Raw genomic sequence first — 17,251 nt, forward strand, 5'->3', positions numbered from 1 at the left:
AGAAAACTCAGAAAAAATATAATTTGTGAACAATTTGCTGTTTTATAGATTTACATGTAAATTATTTGAGTATGATTTTGTTCTCTTCTTTTCTTTTTTCTTTTTGTTTCGTTGTAACTGTTGCAAAGGTTTTAAATATTTGTGATCAAGCCTGTATGGTGATAATGTAATATTGGTAACTTGCTGAGTTTTGTAATAATGTTTATGGAGTAAATATACAAATTAAAATAAGATTTTGAATGCTGCTTTCTGAAGAGATTTGGGCTATGTTTTTATTTGACCACCAACTATAATAGAAGTTAAATATCTGTGGGTGTATTCCAAGATTAAACTCTGCCTGTTGTTTAATAGAGCTTTTCTTGATTTTTAACTTTTAGAAAAATCAAAGCAATGCAGAAAAAGCGAAATGCATGAGGAGATTTTTAAAAAAATTATATACGTATAATAAATGAAAGATAATAACTCCAAGCTGATGCCTGGAGGCTGACGAAAATGTTTATATTCGTTCGATGTTGATAAAAATGTAATCGTAAAAAGGTCAAGGATATTCTCCGTGGCCATATAAGCAGTCACATTTCAACAAATGTGGCGATTAGGTGAGGATACCTTCTGGAGCTCATGGATGAAAGGCATTTTAATTTCGGCTCAAGTCAGCTTGGTGTGATTTTAATGTCATATCTAATTAGCACGCAGGGTCGAGCATTGCTGGAGTTGAATTCTCCTCCACGGCGCTGAACCATGCGGCTGCGGTCCACGCTGCTGCTCGCTCTGCCATCCCTAATTGGAGCTGGAGATACAGACTCAAACCATAAACAGATCCTGTGACGTGCGCCTCCCAAATTGTCAGGCGGTATTAGCATTGTTTTTGTTCTTCAGTCACCCATAACAGATCGGGGAGTGGGCAAATGATACGATGCAAATGGTAATAGAAGGGATCAGACACACTTGTGGTTGGAAAATGAGACCCTGTTTTTAGCGCCTGCTCACACCTTTGCAGAGTCTCATTAAGGAGAGCGATAATGTAAGGCAAAATTCAGGGTGCTTTCTATATTAGCAATACTAGAGTGTTTTCATTTTGTGCCACGTAAAATTCCAATGCAAAAGTGTTTCTTTGACTATCGCAAAGCTTCACTTACCAGGTTGTTGCATCCAGCCCAGTGAAAACCACAAATCCCAGTGGTAAATCTGATTCTGAATCCCTCCCATATGGATTTTCTTTACAGCTTGGTAAGAAAACATACCCCCACATGCCAATGAGCTATTTAAAACCCACCACAGATGTGCCAGAAAACACTCAGGTATAAAGCTGAAAATCTGCTGTTTTTCTGTGCTTGTGAAATGTTGACAAGGTCGTCAAAGGGCAAGCCGGGAGGCCACTAAATCAGATGCTCAGTCGTCGATAGCGTACTCTACAGCAGCCATCGGTAAAACTATGGCTAAATATATAACAGCTGTGACCTTAACAGCAGCGTATACAATGTTCACTACTGCCAGGTAACAACACACTGCAGAAAGAGGGATTTTATTTCTAAAATATGCCACCAACAGTTAATATAAAAACAGCTGCCTGCCAGACTGCACGTAACTTTTTATGCAGGGATTTTTTAAAATTGTTTTTGGGTTTCCAGCACTCCCTTTGACCCTGATCAGGAATAAACTATTAGTTGATGGCTGGATGAATGAATGGATGAATGGATGGACTCTTTCTTCTGTTTTTGTTAATGTTCATGCAGACATTTTGGGGTTTTGGAATGATTTGCTCTGTACTGACCGTCTAAGGAGAAAACAACCTTCTGTTGCTTCCAATGATCAAACCATCCGATTTTATGGTTGTACTATTCCTGTAGTCACAACTACAAAGTGAATCATGAGATTACACAGTTAGGCTGAAAATGAGTGTGTAACCGGTATCTGGAGACAAAACAATCCTTTCTCCCATTCACTACAGCTGAGACTTAAGTTCACCATCACATCATAGATGTCTATAAATACGTGATGAAAATGGTTACTTCCTTAATTTCTAAACAGCTGAATAGGAAAATGTTAAATTTTCCTGTAAAACTGTTTCGTGACTCAGGTTGTCCGAAATTATTATTTATTATATAGAGATCATTTGTTTCAATAATCAGCAGGTTTCTGACAAAGTGGGGATCATTTAATCATCTTATGTCTGTTGCCGCTTTAGGAGATAAAAAAAAGAAGGCATAAATGTCAGACGTTATGACCAATTGAATGGCTCAACTTGCTTTTATTGCTTTATAGAACAGCTAAAATGCCAATGTAGAAAAACATAAACACAAATCGTTTCCCCAGTTTCACTGAAGTGTAGGATTTTGTTTAAGTTGAGGGCTCTTTGTCTTTATTAAATTAATTAGTCAGGCAATATGTGGTTTGGTTGGATTTGATTTTATTCAAACTGGCTGTGTGCGCGCATTTATTATCTCCTATTGCGCAGAGAGGACGAGTCTATACATTTGTAACCACGTGGTGGCGCTGCAGCACGCAAACAACATTTTGACAACACTCGCCTTCCAATTATATCCGTGTTCCTCCGTGTGAATTATTTCCTGGGTATCGCCTGTAAGGCAAAATTCCCTTCCTGCGCGCTCCCGTCTCCGCGCACAGCGTTCGAAATGTCTGCCTGTCAGAATATACCGAGGGTGTATTAACCCTCCGGACCCTGCGTCCGATCGTTGTTGCCTTCCTGAAAGAAAGAAAATGGAATCCTGAAATCGCTCTAAGCTACATAATCAGGCCTCTTTCGGTGGAATTTTTGAACAACGAGTCGAACTTGGGCGTACGATTCTGCTATTACAGACATCACTGAACAGGTAATCGAATGCTTTTTTAATTGACAGACTCTACATTATTCCACATTATGTTTATTTTCACCAGCTAGCCAAGTTTAGCTCGCTAGCTAGGTTTGGGACGCGTACGTCACCGGTTGACGTCGTCCGTTCATATTATTAGCAGGCAGCGATGCTTTAGCACGTTGGCAAAGTTTTCTTCTTCAGACATAACCTTGTTTTGCCTTTATCAAACAGCCAGTGCCGATAGGAAAAATGCAATTGATACATTATCCTCACACTACCGATATCCCTGGTAAGTATACATGCGATGGGGACAGATTTGCGGGGTTCGTTGCTAAGATAGTCACAGCTAACCTTAGATCCCCCCATGGTAGTGTATGCAAGTTAGCCAATCGGTCATTTGAAGCTAACTAGCGTTAGCACAGGGAAAGTTTTTGGATTCTCGGATTCGGGTGATCTCCTCGGGAATCCAATTAGGAACAGCACACAAATCTGAACCACGTCAGAGGTATAATGAAGTATAATTGTTTTATTTATAATCAGTTTGTTAATGGGTATTAGATATTCCCGGTAGTAGATGTCAGTTCGCATCCTTGGATAATGCTAACTGCTGAGGGGCTAGCGTGTATTTGGCTACATGATGGCCATTTTGTTTTATCATTTCTTGGACAAATACTACTCTGTATTTATGCCGGTAAAACACACCCGATTGAAGAATGTGCCATATTGTGAAAATGAAGTTCTATAATTGCATGACCTCACTCGGGTAGCTAAGAAGTTCCGTTTGTTAATGTCAGAAACCTTTGGAACCAGTGACTAAATTCCGTCCTGACATTTGCTGATGACACTGGTGTGACAAAAAAAGCCTTCCCCCCCTTTACTCGATTAATGATTTGCAAGAGACACTTTCTTTTAAACGTTTGGTGCTCAATCACTGCTATTGTTTGTGGTGTGTGTGTGTGTGTGTATATATATATATAATGCCTATGCTAATCTGTATCTTCTGTATTCTTATTACATCCTGCAGCTGCTGGACGTTGCTGAAGTTTGGAGCTCATTCACCTCCCTCCTCTCTGAATCAATGGAGGGCTCCGACAGTTCAGACCAGAATGGCGGTGACCGGCCAGAGTCGCTCCGCAGGAGGCAGCAGGACCGTTTGGGCCGAGAGGAGGCCTTCTATCAGTTTGTCAACAATCTCAGCGATGAGGACTATCGCCTCATGAGAGACAACAACCTGCTAGGCACCCCAGGTATTAAACCCTCCTTTACAATACTTATCTGTGAGTGTTGCTTAACTGTGTGTGTCTGGGGAGCAGAGATAACATTTAAAATGAACTCTAAGGTTCCCAGTATGAGCATATGTTCTAATAAGTAATAAGCAAAGACTGCTGTTATATAGTGGCTGTCTCTAGTGTCTTACTTTGGTCAAAGTGCGACAGCATGCGGAGACTGAAGGCGCCCAATCCATTTCTGTCCCAGGACAGTGGGAAGGGGGATGTAAGTTTGGAGCATCCTTTAGTGGAGCAACCTGCAAGGAGAGGGCATTGGAGGGAGAATGGCATGCCCTGGTAAGTCTGGTGGTTTTCAGTATTGTCGTGATGCCGTGTTAGAAGAAAACAGCCCTGTGGTCTAATAAAGTGCAGACTTTTACCCCATTTTTGTCTGTCTGCAACTGTAAAGCTGTAGCTGCTTCTAACCAAGAAATGCCCCATGTCTTAATCCTTCCAACCTCTTTTGCAGGAATTGTGTTTTTGTTGACCACGTCGTGCCACTGCACCAAGTCAGTCACATGGATGTGGCGGACAATGACAGTTTGTGTTGGAGATGGTTACTGGGATCTTTATTCAGGCACCAGTTAGGCTGCTGACATAAATGTGACAAAACAAAAGGTTGATCCTGGGTTCATGGTAAAAAAATGAATCCCTGCATGTTCTGCTAAAGGGTCCCAAAGCTTTTGGGGTGCTTTATGCTCCAATTAAGAACTTTTCACCTTTGGAGTTGGGAAATGAGTGGATGTATCAGTGATGCTGGAACATCGTCCTCACACACGCAGGGGAGGTCTGACTAGAGACGTTTGGTCAACGAGGAATTTGTCGGCTGGGTGTAATCACATTTTATTAACAGAATTTTGAAAATAATATACATATGTTGTGTTATCCAGGAGAGGCAACAGCAGATGAGCTCTTAAGTAGACTCCAGCAAGTCAAAGAAGGCCAAGAGCAGCAAAATAGTGCCCCCAGTAACGATCGGGGAGAAGAACCTATCGGTAAGATTGGCTCTCTTTGCCCTCAGTTTGGTGTTGCAGACATGGTTCTTGACGCTGCTGACTTTTCCCAGAGCCAACTGAGAGTGCTGAGGATTCCGCCAGTCTCTTGGATTGGCTGAACACAGTCAGGCAGCCGGGCAACACAACCAGAACTGGGCACCGTGGAAACCAGTCGTGGCGAGCCGTGAGCCACACAAACCCCAACAGCGGCGATTTTCACTTCAGCCTGGAGATCAGCGTGAACCGAGACCTGGCCGAACAGCAGGCCGCCGCTGAAGGGGAGGAGGCACCTGAGCAGACGCCTGAGGTGGCCCCTGAGGTGGCCCCTGAGGTGGTTCCTGAGGTGGCCCCTGAGATGGCCCCTGAGGTGGTTCCTGAGGTGGTTCCTGAGGTGGCCCCTGAGATGGCCCCTGAGATGGCCCCTGTCGGTCCAGAGGCGGCGGCGAATGCTGCGCCACAGGTTCCAATGGAGACAGAAGTAGTCGAGGAACCGGTCGTTGAAGAGATGGCTGTAATTGTGGAACCAGAGCCAGAGGTAGAAGAGACGGTGTCACCCGCTTCCCCACCGGCACAGCGCCCCCTCTCTCCTTCCCCACGCAGAGGATTACGGAGGCCGTGCAGCCTCAGTACGGAGCCGCGCAGGACGAGAACCCGAACAGCCAGGAGTCGCTCCCCTTTAAACCTGGACCAGTTGGACGGTCTCTCTAATTACAGCTCTCTCGGCCCAAACTCGGCCGCTAACTCTGCCCCTGTGCCTCAGGTTGAGGGCAGTTCTCGGACTCGACACCACATCCCCAGGCAGAGCACCGGTGATGCTGATGTTCAGCTGTCTAGAGCGTCTGTGGAATCTCCCCCCGAAGCCCCAAATGTTTCCTCCCAGGAAGGTGAAGCTACTGCGGCAGAAGGCGGCGCTTCGGGTCGCCGCCCTCCGACTATTATGCTCGATCTGCAGGTGCGCCGCGTCCGCCCGGGCGAGTATCGGCAGAGAGACAGCATTGCCAGTCGCACGCGCTCACGCTCCCAGAACTCAAACAACACGTTTCTATATGAGAGCGAGCGAGGTGGGTTCCGCAGGACTTTCTCGCGCTCCGAACGGGCCGGCGTAAGGACTTACATCAGCACAATTCGCATTCCCATCCGTAGAATCTCGGACGCCAGTTTGGGCGAGGCCACGTCAATGGCCCTCCAGTCTATGATCCGCCAGATCATGACTGGTTTCGGGGAACTGGGCTACCTCATGGATTCAGACTCTGATTCTTTAGACTCGACCCGCGGGGCCAACCCCTCCACTGACCACGCCGACGTTGTCAACAGCGACAACCCTGCCCCCGCCGCTGCTCCCGCCACCGACGTTGACGGCGAGCCTCCCGTAGCAGCAGGAGCCAGAGCAAGGAGAGCCGAGCCTCCTGTGGACGAAGGCCTCGCTGCTGCTCCACCTTCCTCCGGCGGCAGAGCTCGACCCCGACCCCCTGCCGGCCTGGAGGAGCCCAGCTCGCTGCCCTTCCTTCGGCTCGCCCACTTCTTCCTCCTGAACGACGACGACGACGATCAGCCCCAAGGACTCACCAAAGAGCAGATAGACAACCTCTCCATGCGCAGCTTTGGCGAGAGCGACGCCTTGAAGACTTGCAGCGTGTGCATAACGGAGTACGCAGAAGGCAACAAGCTACGGAAACTTCCCTGTTCTCACGAGTACCACGTGCACTGCATCGACCGCTGGCTGTCTGAGAACTCGACTTGCCCCATTTGTCGCAGGGCCGTGTTGGTTTCAGCTAACCGAGAGAGCGTGGTTTAGCCCGTCAGCCCGCGGGCCTGGTAATAACCCATAGGACACTGTTCACTCTTTATACCGTTGTTTGATCATCCTGAAGTCACCCATTAGATTTGATTTCTCCATGCCGTTTGTAGTATGCTATTTATTGTCCAAGGTTAGGCACAAACACAGCATGCTGTTTGACCCTGTAGTGAGCCAACAGTTGATCGCATCACAGTAAATTCTGCTCTCACTCGGACCGAAAAGCCCGCTGACACCAGCCTGCAGGTGGGTCGGGCACACAGGCTGTTTCTGTGTAAGCACGCTCCGTATACACACACACGCACACACACACATGGACACCAGGCATTCGATATTAGGGCGTTATTGCACCAGTTTAAAAGTATTAGCTGTAAATAAGCTTGTAAACTTTTTGAGTCATCATGCTTTGTATCAGTGAGTTGCTTTTGAATTGCAAATAATGTCACGAGAAGTTAGAGCGCCTTTGCCACCAGTCTGCAGATGGAAGAATCCATGTCTAGAGGGGATTGTGCAGTCAACAATTTGAAGATTATGTCCGCCTGATACTGGACAAGGACTTGAAATGTATGTTGTGTCTTGTTCTTTTTAATTCGCCTGTAAAAAAAACTCATCTATATTAAAGGTGCATATAGAGTTGAACATTAAATGGTCTTGAAAAATGTGTGAAAGTCCAGGGAGTCTGTTCTGGAGCCGTCTTTATTTTCTTATTGAAAGTGAGTGATATTGGAAACAAGTGATTGTACTGTTTTAGTCCTATTAATTAATATGTGTTAATTTGAACTCCTGCTTTTCTTTATTTTGCATTTATAACACCATTGGTGTACAGGTGGAAAGCCTGGATCACCCGTGGTCACCGTTCGAAGCAAAGACTTGTTTTTAAAATGTGCTGAATCTAATTTAATTCTATTTAGAGCTTCATTCAAAAGACTTGGCAATGAAGAGGAAAGTGCACCGGCCATGCTGTCATGTTTCTGAGTTCACTCTAATGTGTTTTTTTTGTTTGTTTCTTAGAGCAAAAATTGGATCTAAAGTCAAATAAGCATAAATGAAATGTGTGGGTTTTAGACTGCATTTGCAAAGTGATTATATTCATGAATTCAAATCAGGTCAGAATTTCACGTCACGCTCTTCCATACAAAACCTGTATTGACCTCTGAACACGTTGACTGGTGTGGATTAAACTTATGCTAAAGTAAATAATAAATAGTTGTTTTTATACTGGCTATATTTTATACATTAAAATAAACGGACTTAAGCTCGGAAAAAATCAAATAAGGTGAAGAAAATGCGGACATCGTTTGTGACGTCACGCCGAGTTTCACGTCCACAGGTCAGAAAACCAGGAAGTAACTAGTTGACTAACTAGTTCTTCTCCGGCGAGGATGGCGCTTCGGACAGTGGGGAGGTGTCTGTGGAACTTTCAGAGAAACCGTTCTAAGGTACCATAGTTCAATGTTTGTAAGAATATATATATATATGTGAAAATTTTTTTGAGTGGAACTCTCGACGTTCACATGTCACTGGACGAAAATCGGTCACCTGCAACCAGAATTAGAGGATTTCTTCAGCGCAGATAACTAATAACGGTGAAAGTATCGGGGGAAATTTGAAAATTAATGTCGTATAAAGTAGATCAATTATTTTTATCCAAGGATAGGAGCAGATATGTGGATACTGACTGCAGTACTTCATTTGGCCACGGAGTAGCGTTGTTTCGCTAACACCATTTTTACCTAATTGACAGCGATATTTAAGGCGCACAATTTAATCATTGTTTCCTTTATAGACAGTCACTGTCGGGGGTTTCAGGTTAAAAACGACCTGCCCAGTTGAAGTGAGCCATTTAGATCATTTAGTTCTAACCGTGCACAGTGTGCCAGACACGGTCAACTTCTACACCACGACCCTCGGCATGCAGGTCATCACTTTTAAGGTATGTCAGAAGTTACCATGACACTTAGGTCATATCAACACGTGTCAGGCTGAAGAAGCTGCTAGTAGAGGGCAGACTTTGGGTGTTCCATTTTTGTCCTGCGGCAGCGCGGAAACACATTTCTTGTGTTTTAAGGGAAACCGTAAAGCTCTGGGGTTTGGCCAGCAGAAGTTCAACCTTCACCAGCTGGGGCAGGAATTTGAGCCCAAAGCAAAGCATCCAACTTCAGGCTCCGCTGACCTGTGTCTCATAACCAGAACCCCTCTGGCCCAAGTAGCTGCACATCTGAAGGTATTTGACCCACTGCTACCACATTTCCTGGGTGATACTTTGAGATAAAGTCCACTCGGTTCATTTACGGTGTTGTTTTAGGCCTGTGGCGTTGAGATTGAGGAGGGTCCAGTGGAAAGGACTGGAGCTGTGGGCACCATCACCTCCCTGTACTTCAGGGATCCAGACCACAATCTCATTGAGGTGTCCAACTATATGCAGCCATCAGAGGGCTCCTAATGAGACTTTGGCTTTTACACAGAAATGTCTCCAACCACCAGACTGTTTCTTTCTTTTATTTCTCAGAAACAGACAAATACTAAATAGAAATTCAAATACAATTCACTGTTTCAGGATCAGTTTTGATCTGAACAGTGTAGCTCAACGAATTTCCAGAGATTATGTTAAATTACTATGTTTGACGAATGAGTACTTTACTAAGTAAAATAATGTACAATTCTCTGTATCAAGTGCCAATTATCAAGAGTGTAGATAAAAATTGAGTTACCTGTTTGAATTTTTTAATGAATATGTATTTTTTGACACGCATTCATCTGTTCAGATCTTTTGTGGTCGTTTTTTTTCATCAGTGATCTTATTAATCTGTCACTAAAATGCGAAGCTGAGCCAGTCCAAACGCTTCATTTTGCTGTTCATCAGAACTTAAAAATTGTAACGTCACTAATATGACAGCAAAGATGGAAACTTTCTCAGTATTATTCTATTATCCTTTTATTATCTTATGCGAGATTACAGCGTCTGCCTCTGAGGATGAGTTGTGTTTGTAGTGAGTTTGCTATGGAATAAGTACATTTCCCAGCAGGTTTATGACATGTTTGTGTGTTCAGTTCAGTTTGCAGAGGAACATATCAGGAGACACAGGACAGTTTTGTTTGAAATAGAAGCATTGTGGTAAATTCCATCAGCTTCACTTATCGGTCAGGTTATGGTACTGCAGCAATACCAGCCGCCAGCTCTTCGCACGGAGCCTAAAAAGGTGTCCATTTTCTCCCCGTGGTGTCGCCAACGCTGAGCTTAATACAGGTCTACACAGGTATGATGGCCGAACTTTAAAACCTCTTAAGACCCGAGCTCTTGTTTGATATGCAATTTTTATTCTCTTTGCTATTTGGGCTTATTGGAACCCAATAAGTATAAAAACTAAGCATCATCTTTTGACATGATGTAGTTTTAGAGAAAAATGATGGCCACATATGTGTACACTCGGTCTGAATTACCATAAAGCACAATAAAATCAATAATACAGTTTTTGTGTAATAGAATGAAAAACTCTTTATTTACATAGTTTTGAACATGTTTTGAACAGGTTATACTGTAATGACAATAATAACACATTAATAACACATACAAACATAGTTTTGAACCTTTTTTGAACAGGTTAGACTGTAATGACAATAATAACACATTAATAACACATACATAGTTTTGAACATGTTTTGAACAGGTTAGACTGTAATGACAATAATAACACATTATTAATAACACATACAAACATAGTTTTGAACATGTTTTAACATCACAGCCCAAAAAACAAACAAAATAACACGTCATATGTCTGTCACATCTATTTATGAAATTCTAAGAAACAGTTGCGCTCGGTTTGTAAGCACAAGAACACCTTGCAGGTCACGCAACGCACTCGGGTTCTCCCTGTGCAGCCTGCTGCTCTGCATCGTGCTGCATTCTTCATGTTGACCATCTCTGGGAGATGTGCATTAGCCCTCCTGCGGACAGACACATGGGGCACTGCCATCACTGGACGTTTTTTTCCTTTCTAACGAGTCATCTTCTCCCTCTGACAGCTCTGGAAAGTCTGCATCATCTTCTTGGCTATGATGCTGGGCCAAGAAGGTCCTGGCCACGTCAATGCGGAACTCCAGGAACTGCATGATGCTCTTCCTTGGTGCACCACACGTTGCCAGATCTTTCCGATAGAGTAGCCAGCTGTTGGCTAAAGCCAGATCTGTAAAGTGCATTAGCATCCTAAATGTCCACTTCTTAGTACGGCTGCTCATTCGATAATAACTAATCATTCTGTCGATCAGGTCAACTCCACCCATTTTGAGGTTGTACTCCCGAACAATGCATGGTCGGGAGACAGACACATATTTTTTTTGTTTCTTGTCCCAGCGCTGGCAGGTGTCTTCAGGCTGTGTCCCATGAACAGCAGATATCATTAGAACTGGTTTGTTGTCAAACCACTTCACGACACAAACTGTCCATCTTTGGTAGAAACTTCTTTTGAAGTACCTCTTCCTGAATTTTGCATTATTTTATCGGTAGTTAACTTCTGCACTGCTGCAGTGACCCGGTTCTTCATTACTGTACCAGTAATGTACAGCTCCTTTTTCAGCATTTGCTCCGCACCTTCAATGCTTGTGAAGAGCTGGTCACAGTACACTTTTGTGCCACGATGCAGAGTTTGACACAGACGAGACATTACTAAACTTCCCAAACCCAGACCCTCTGGTTCTTCGACCTGCTCGCGCAATGCAGCTGAACCTTGATAGAGATCAAAGTCCAGCACAATCCCATCTGTTGTGGCACAAACAAAGTTCTTTATGCCAACAGGGTTTGGCTTCATTGGCAAATACTGCCTACATGGACAGGTTCCTGTGAAAGGAATCATCTGTTCATCTATAGATACGCATTCAGGCCGAGTCTGAGACCTGCAGCCTTGCAAAATCCTATCCAGGAAAGGTCGCACCTTCCAGAATTTGTCCCGCTTCCTCAGGTCTTCTGGCACATCATCATCAATTAGGACTTTTAAGGATTGCCTCAGTCTGAAGAATCTGTCCCGAGTGAATCTTTCAGTGATAGGAGTGACACTGAAGGATTTGGACCAGTACATTCTTATTTTGGGGTATGGGACACAGGACATCAGAATACAGGCACCAAAAAAATGGTAGACCTCATCTACTGATGTTTTGAGTAGGTCCCCACTCCTACTCAGTGACATAGCGTTTGTGCAATCTGCAATGGTTTTCATTAAATCTTGATCTATATACTGTTCCAAATAGCTCAGTGGGGTCCAGCTATTTCGGTCATGCTCAGTTTCATCCTCATTCTTAAACTCTACTAGGTTTGGCATCAATGGAGCTGCCCTCCAGCGCATTCCACGTCCTGCACAACAAGAATTAAAATACAAATTGTGCTTATTGCGAAGTGACTCACACAAGCAATTCACTGAGGTGTATTGGTGCATAACATAGTTGAATCTGAGTGAACATTTATATGAAATTTTATGATTTGCCTTCAAGGCATGCCAAAATAAGAACCATTATTATTATTACCTTCATAAGATTGTCCCTGAGGGCTTGGTCCTGTTGTTGGCTCTTCTGGGCCATCATTTGAGCAATCAGCCTCATGCCGAGTTCGACGGCTACTTCTGGGAGTGTTGAATCTGGCCGCGCCATAGCCTGAACCTGTACCTGTCCCTGAATGTCAGCAAGTGTTGTGAATTGGCATTTTGCTAGAAACATTGAATGGTGCTGTACCTTTATGTACTCCTCTAAAACATTAACTTAGCCCTAAAGCCCTAAAATAAACAAATATCCACTAAGTCTTGGCTAACCATTATCTTCACCACGGAGACGTTTACGTCCCCTGCTCTGTTCAGTGGGCTGTGGAATGGGGTACTCATCACCACTGCTCTCATCCTCACTGCTGCTTTGCTCCTGAGGTTGGGGTTGATAACTGGCATCCAGGATGTCGTCATCATTGTCAGACAAATCTAAATCTGACGTGTCTCCATCCATTGCACTGAGTAATTCCAGTGCTCTTTGCAGAGAAAAACGATCTGGAAATAAAATTGTTGGTTTGTGAGGAGATAGAGATTTGAAGAGTGAGAGTATTTTGGCAAGTTTCATGGCGAGTACCACCAATAAGCGACATTCTAGAGTTTGTGAGGACAAATAAATGTTCTGCTTCTGTGAAAAATCATTCCAAATCAAACATAAGACAAATGACAAACTATTATTTTTATCTTTTAGAGTAAGGGGGGAGTATCGGCATATTTTATTGTAATGGAAATATAATCATTATTTGTTATGAATGAACAAAACACCTGGATGACCACACAATGAACTTTTATTAGCGTCATGGGATTGAAACAGTGCCGGTGCTTCAGTCGTGCTCTTCGGAGGTTTCTATGGCTTCGGTTGTCCACCAGATATCCCCATCACTGAAGTCTCGAAGCTTTGAATCTTTTTCGACACAATTGTTAGGAAAGTGGTGAAGTGGGGAAGCCTCAGTGCTTCGTGAGGCTTCACCACTTGCCCACCCCTAAAAATAACATTTTCGGTCCCTCTGTACACATGTGTACATCAGGTTTAGCAGCATATTACATCAATACCTTTACTAAACTTTGTCAAATTTGTATGCCATAGCAAACTTACAATGCTTGTATGCAAATCTAAACAAGAATAAGCCATTAACTTTGACTGGACCTCTTACCTGGTCGATATTTTTGTTTGGAGTTGCTACCGGAATTTTCGAACGTGTTCTCCGCCATTTTGAGTCACGGTATAGTGTAGTACTCGTCTGACACCACTAGGGGTGGTGTAAGTATCCACATATGTGGCCATTAGGCCCCAGTTAAGCAGAATTAATTACTGTGGGAAATCTAGCCCAAAATGTGATGTCCACACATGTGTAAAGCTCTGGGGTTTGGCCAGCAGAAGTTCAACCTTCACCAGCTGGGGCAGGAATTTGAGCCCAAAGCAAAGCATCCAACTTCAGGCTCCGCTGACCTGTGTCTCATAACCAGAACCCCTCTGGCCCAAGTAGCTGCACATCTGAAGGTATTTGACCCACTGCTACCACATTTCATTCCTGGGTGATACTTTGAGATAAAGTCCACTCGGTTTATTTACGGTGTTGTTTTAGGCTTGTGGCGTTGAGATCGAAGAGGGTCCAGTGGAAAGGACTGGAGCTGTGGGCACCATCACCTCCCTGTACTTCAGGGATCCAGACCACAATCTCATTGAGGTGTCCAACTATATGCAGCCATCAGAGGGCTCCTAATGAGACTTTGGCTTTTACACAGAAATGTCTCCAACCACCAGACTGTTTCTTTTTCTTTTATTTCTCAGAAACAGACAATTACTAAATAGAAATTCAAATACAATTCACTGTTTCAGGATCAGTTTAGATCTGAACAGTGTAGCTTAACGAATGGACAATTTCCAGAGATTATGTTAAATTACTATGTTTGACAAATGAGTACTTTACTAAGTAAAATAATGTACAATTCTCTGTATCAAAGTGCCAATTATCAGGAGTGTAGATAAAAATTGAGTTACCTGTTGGAATTTTTTAATTAATATGTATTTTTTTGACACGCATTCATCTGTTCAGATCTTTTGTGGTCGTTTTTGTTTTTTTCTGAGCAAAAATGGCAGAAAACAGCTTAACTTTTCATTTCTCAAGACATACTGATCAAATGTATTAAAAGCTGAATCCAAAGTTGTTGAACTCTTCATTTATTTCAGTATCAAGTGTGTTTAGTAATGATCTCCCACCAGAACACACTCCCAAAATTTATCATCAGTGATCTTATTAATCTGTCACTAAAATGCGAAGCTGAGCAAGTCCAAACGCTTCATTTTGCTGTTCATCAGAACTTAAAAATTGTAACGTCACTAATATGACAGCAAAGATGGAAACTTTCTCAGTATTATTCTATTATCCTTTTATTATCTTATGAGAGATTACAGCGTCTGCCTCTGAGGATGAGTTGTGTTTGTAGTGAGTTTGCTATGGAATAAGTACATTTCCCAGCAGGTTTATGACATGTTTGTGTGTTCAGTTCAGTTTGCAGAGGAACATATTATGAGACACAGGACAGTTTTGTTTGAAATAGAAGCATTGTGGTAAATTCCATCAGCTTCACCTATCGGTCAGGTTATGGTACTGCAGCAATACCAGCCGCCAGCTCTTCGCACGGAGCCTAAAAAGGTGTCCATTTTCTCCCCGTGGTGTCGCCAACGCTGAGCTTAATACAGGTCTACACAGGTATGATGGTCAAACTTTAAATACAGAAATAATTCATGTGATTGTGTATTCAAAGCACCTTTGTCACAGCACCTTTTGAAAGGTTAAAGATCAAAGTAAATTTGTTTAATAAGGGTCAGAGCCTTAGCAGCAAAGCTCCAGAAGTTAACATTTAAACATTAGTTAAACAAAATCAGCTAAGAGACAAACAAAAGAAACAAGCTCTAACATGGTTCAAGTCAACGTTGAAGTAAAAGGGCTGAACGGCGCCTTCTACGAGGTGAGGCGCTGCTAAATTTACAGATGATCTCAGTAAAAGCATCTGCATATTTAATATTCACTAGCTCACAGCTGGCATTGCACACATTGGTTAGATCAATAGTTAGTTGTTAAGAATTTTAAACCTTTTTAACCACGATGTGTTTGAATGTTGTCAATACTGTGACTGGTTCTTTCTCTTTAGGCCCAAATCAAGTCCATTTCTGAAAAGCTACTGGCAGTAGTTTATGAAAACAAGTAAGTTTAATGTTTTTTCTTTATACATCTTAAACCTCTGGAGTGTATTGATGTATTATTAGTTTTGATTATTGACATATATTATCTATAGTCCACAGGAGGAAGTTGAGGTGTATTGCGACTCTGTGCGGCTGCCTCCTCCACATTTTTTCTTTAACGTGGCTGTTGGAGATGAGGTGGAGGTGAGAACTACCAGTATAACTGATGATTTAAGGATGACTAAGGTCTGGTAGTTGTAATTTACCAGTTTTTATGTCCATTGTCTCACAGGTTTTCTCCAGGCTCAGTGATCAGGAACCATTTGGCTGGTGGCAGGCACGGATCACAATGATTATAGGAGAGGTAATTCAGATGTTGCTGCAGAATCACAAGTCCTTACTCAGAAGCTGGAGTGGATTATTTTAAAAAAAAAGCACAAAAAATAATTCAGCTTGACTGATAATTATTCATTTTCAAAGGGTTGGTAATAAAAAAGCTTCCTTTCTTACACTTTTCCCAGTGGTACCTGATTGAATACAAGGATGGATTCCAGGAGTTTGTCAAATCAGGGTCCATCAGGAATCAGAATAAGAACACTTTCTGCACCATAGAAATGCTCGTGCAGATCTTCTGGTCAGAAGAACCAACAGTCAGACTGCAGGTGAGTGCTCAGGGCGTACGCTCCACATAGGTCTCACGAAGAATTGCACAAGCAGATGTGAAAGTGCTGGCTTTGACAGCTGTCAACCACATGTGATCCATGTCTTCCTCTGCCTGGCCATTTAGAAGGAGCAGTGCAATGCACAACCAGAGACCGAGGATAAGGGCTGTCAGACTGAAGCCGATGACGGTCACCCAACGAAATGTGCTGGTCCCAGTGAGCAAAGGGCCCACGCGACATTAAACAGCAGCTTGCAACACCAGAACTGTCCGAGCAGTGAGGCCCACGGCGGTCAGCCACCAGACTCCGGTGAGAATAAATTAACCCATAATTCACATGTGAAAGCAATAGAGAAGATGATGACGATCATGACGATGGTGATGATGGTGTTTCTGAACAGGCGAACACACTGAAGAACTGTGGCAATCCGACGAAGACCAGCCGGTCTGGACTCTGAAATGTAAGTATCTGGCTTTGTTGTGAAATGAATGCAAGTCACAGGAAGGTAGAAAATTCTGAACACTAACAGACTTTTATAAAATGTGTTCTAGTTGATCCCAAGCCTCCAAAGGCCAGCAAATCCGCCCGTCGTCGTCGTCGCAACGGCCAGCGTCAACTGCGTGATTACACGATGGATGATGAGTACGATGACGAAGAAATTAGGATGACCCCACAGGGACTCTGCCTATTCAGATTGTTTGGCAGCCGATGGGTGGCAATGGCCTAATCAGTTTTTCTTTTTGAAATATTTCCTTTTTAATGATCCATTTTTTTCGTGAACTTCATGAATATTTGTGATATTTGTGAGTAAAATCTGAATATACGCCGGTGTTTTGACACGATTTGAGTCAATTTGGAGAAATTCAAATGCAATAAAAGCCAAACTTAATTCTTTTAACCTCAATTCTTAGATCTCGAACATTTTATTCTTATTATATTAAAGATAAACCTTTGACATAGAATATTTAAGCGCAAACTGACAAACAGAAGATAAGTGCCATGCCAG

At 43.1% G+C, this 17,251-nt stretch overlaps 4 protein-coding genes and 1 long non-coding RNA gene across 10 annotated transcripts; 4 read left to right on the forward strand and 1 right to left on the reverse strand.

Annotated features, from left to right (window-relative positions):
* The first annotated feature begins 2,566 nt into the window (after window positions 1-2,566).
* Window positions 2,567-7,532, forward strand: LOC130520710 (E3 ubiquitin-protein ligase RLIM-like). 5 transcript variants are annotated; one of them, XM_057024421.1, is made up of 5 exons: window positions 2,567-2,831; window positions 3,838-4,060; window positions 4,972-5,076; window positions 5,148-5,443; window positions 5,480-7,532. In XM_057024421.1, the coding sequence occupies exons 2-5, from the start codon at window positions 3,892-3,894 to the stop codon at window positions 6,869-6,871; spliced, it is 1,962 nt and encodes a 653-aa protein (XP_056880401.1). In that variant the 5' UTR covers window positions 2,567-2,831; window positions 3,838-3,891; the 3' UTR covers window positions 6,872-7,532. The 5 variants fall into 5 exon arrangements, with proteins under 5 accessions (XP_056880401.1, XP_056880400.1, XP_056880397.1 ...); XM_057024420.1 differs by having other exon boundaries at window positions 5,148-5,407; window positions 5,444-7,532; XM_057024417.1 differs by having other exon boundaries at window positions 2,568-2,831; window positions 5,148-7,532.
* A 638-nt stretch (window positions 7,533-8,170) lies between these two features.
* LOC130520712 (glyoxalase domain-containing protein 5-like) lies at window positions 8,171-9,591 on the forward strand. The gene is made up of 4 exons (XM_057024425.1): window positions 8,171-8,310; window positions 8,658-8,804; window positions 8,940-9,095; window positions 9,177-9,591. The coding sequence occupies exons 1-4, from the start codon at window positions 8,254-8,256 to the stop codon at window positions 9,312-9,314; spliced, it is 498 nt and encodes a 165-aa protein (XP_056880405.1). The 5' UTR covers window positions 8,171-8,253; the 3' UTR covers window positions 9,315-9,591.
* A 750-nt stretch (window positions 9,592-10,341) lies between these two features.
* LOC130520711 (uncharacterized) lies at window positions 10,342-13,624 on the reverse strand. Of its 2 annotated transcripts, none has more exons than XM_057024424.1 (4): window positions 13,551-13,624; window positions 12,670-12,894; window positions 12,389-12,526; window positions 10,342-12,218 (listed from the first exon to the last, which is right to left on the reverse strand). In XM_057024424.1, the coding sequence occupies exons 1-4, from the start codon at window positions 13,606-13,608 to the stop codon at window positions 11,299-11,301; spliced, it is 1,341 nt and encodes a 446-aa protein (XP_056880404.1). In that variant the 5' UTR covers window positions 13,609-13,624; the 3' UTR covers window positions 10,342-11,298. The 2 variants fall into 2 exon arrangements, with proteins under 2 accessions (XP_056880404.1, XP_056880403.1); XM_057024423.1 differs by having other exon boundaries at window positions 12,389-12,532.
* A 93-nt stretch (window positions 13,625-13,717) lies between these two features.
* Window positions 13,718-14,561, forward strand: LOC130520713 (glyoxalase domain-containing protein 5-like). Its single transcript, XM_057024426.1, has 2 exons — window positions 13,718-13,897; window positions 13,983-14,561. The coding sequence occupies exons 1-2, from the start codon at window positions 13,745-13,747 to the stop codon at window positions 14,118-14,120; spliced, it is 291 nt and encodes a 96-aa protein (XP_056880406.1). The 5' UTR covers window positions 13,718-13,744; the 3' UTR covers window positions 14,121-14,561.
* A 1,198-nt stretch (window positions 14,562-15,759) lies between these two features.
* On the forward strand, window positions 15,760-16,239 carry LOC130520714 (uncharacterized). Its single transcript, XR_008949010.1, has 3 exons — window positions 15,760-15,787; window positions 15,876-15,947; window positions 16,105-16,239. It is a non-coding gene; the product is annotated as an uncharacterized LOC130520714 (long non-coding RNA).
* The last annotated feature ends 1,012 nt before the right edge of the window (window positions 16,240-17,251 follow it).

Source organism: Takifugu flavidus, unplaced genomic scaffold (assembly GCF_003711565.1).
Source record: "Takifugu flavidus isolate HTHZ2018 unplaced genomic scaffold, ASM371156v2 ctg485, whole genome shotgun sequence".
Taxonomy (NCBI): domain Eukaryota; kingdom Metazoa; phylum Chordata; class Actinopteri; order Tetraodontiformes; family Tetraodontidae; genus Takifugu; species Takifugu flavidus.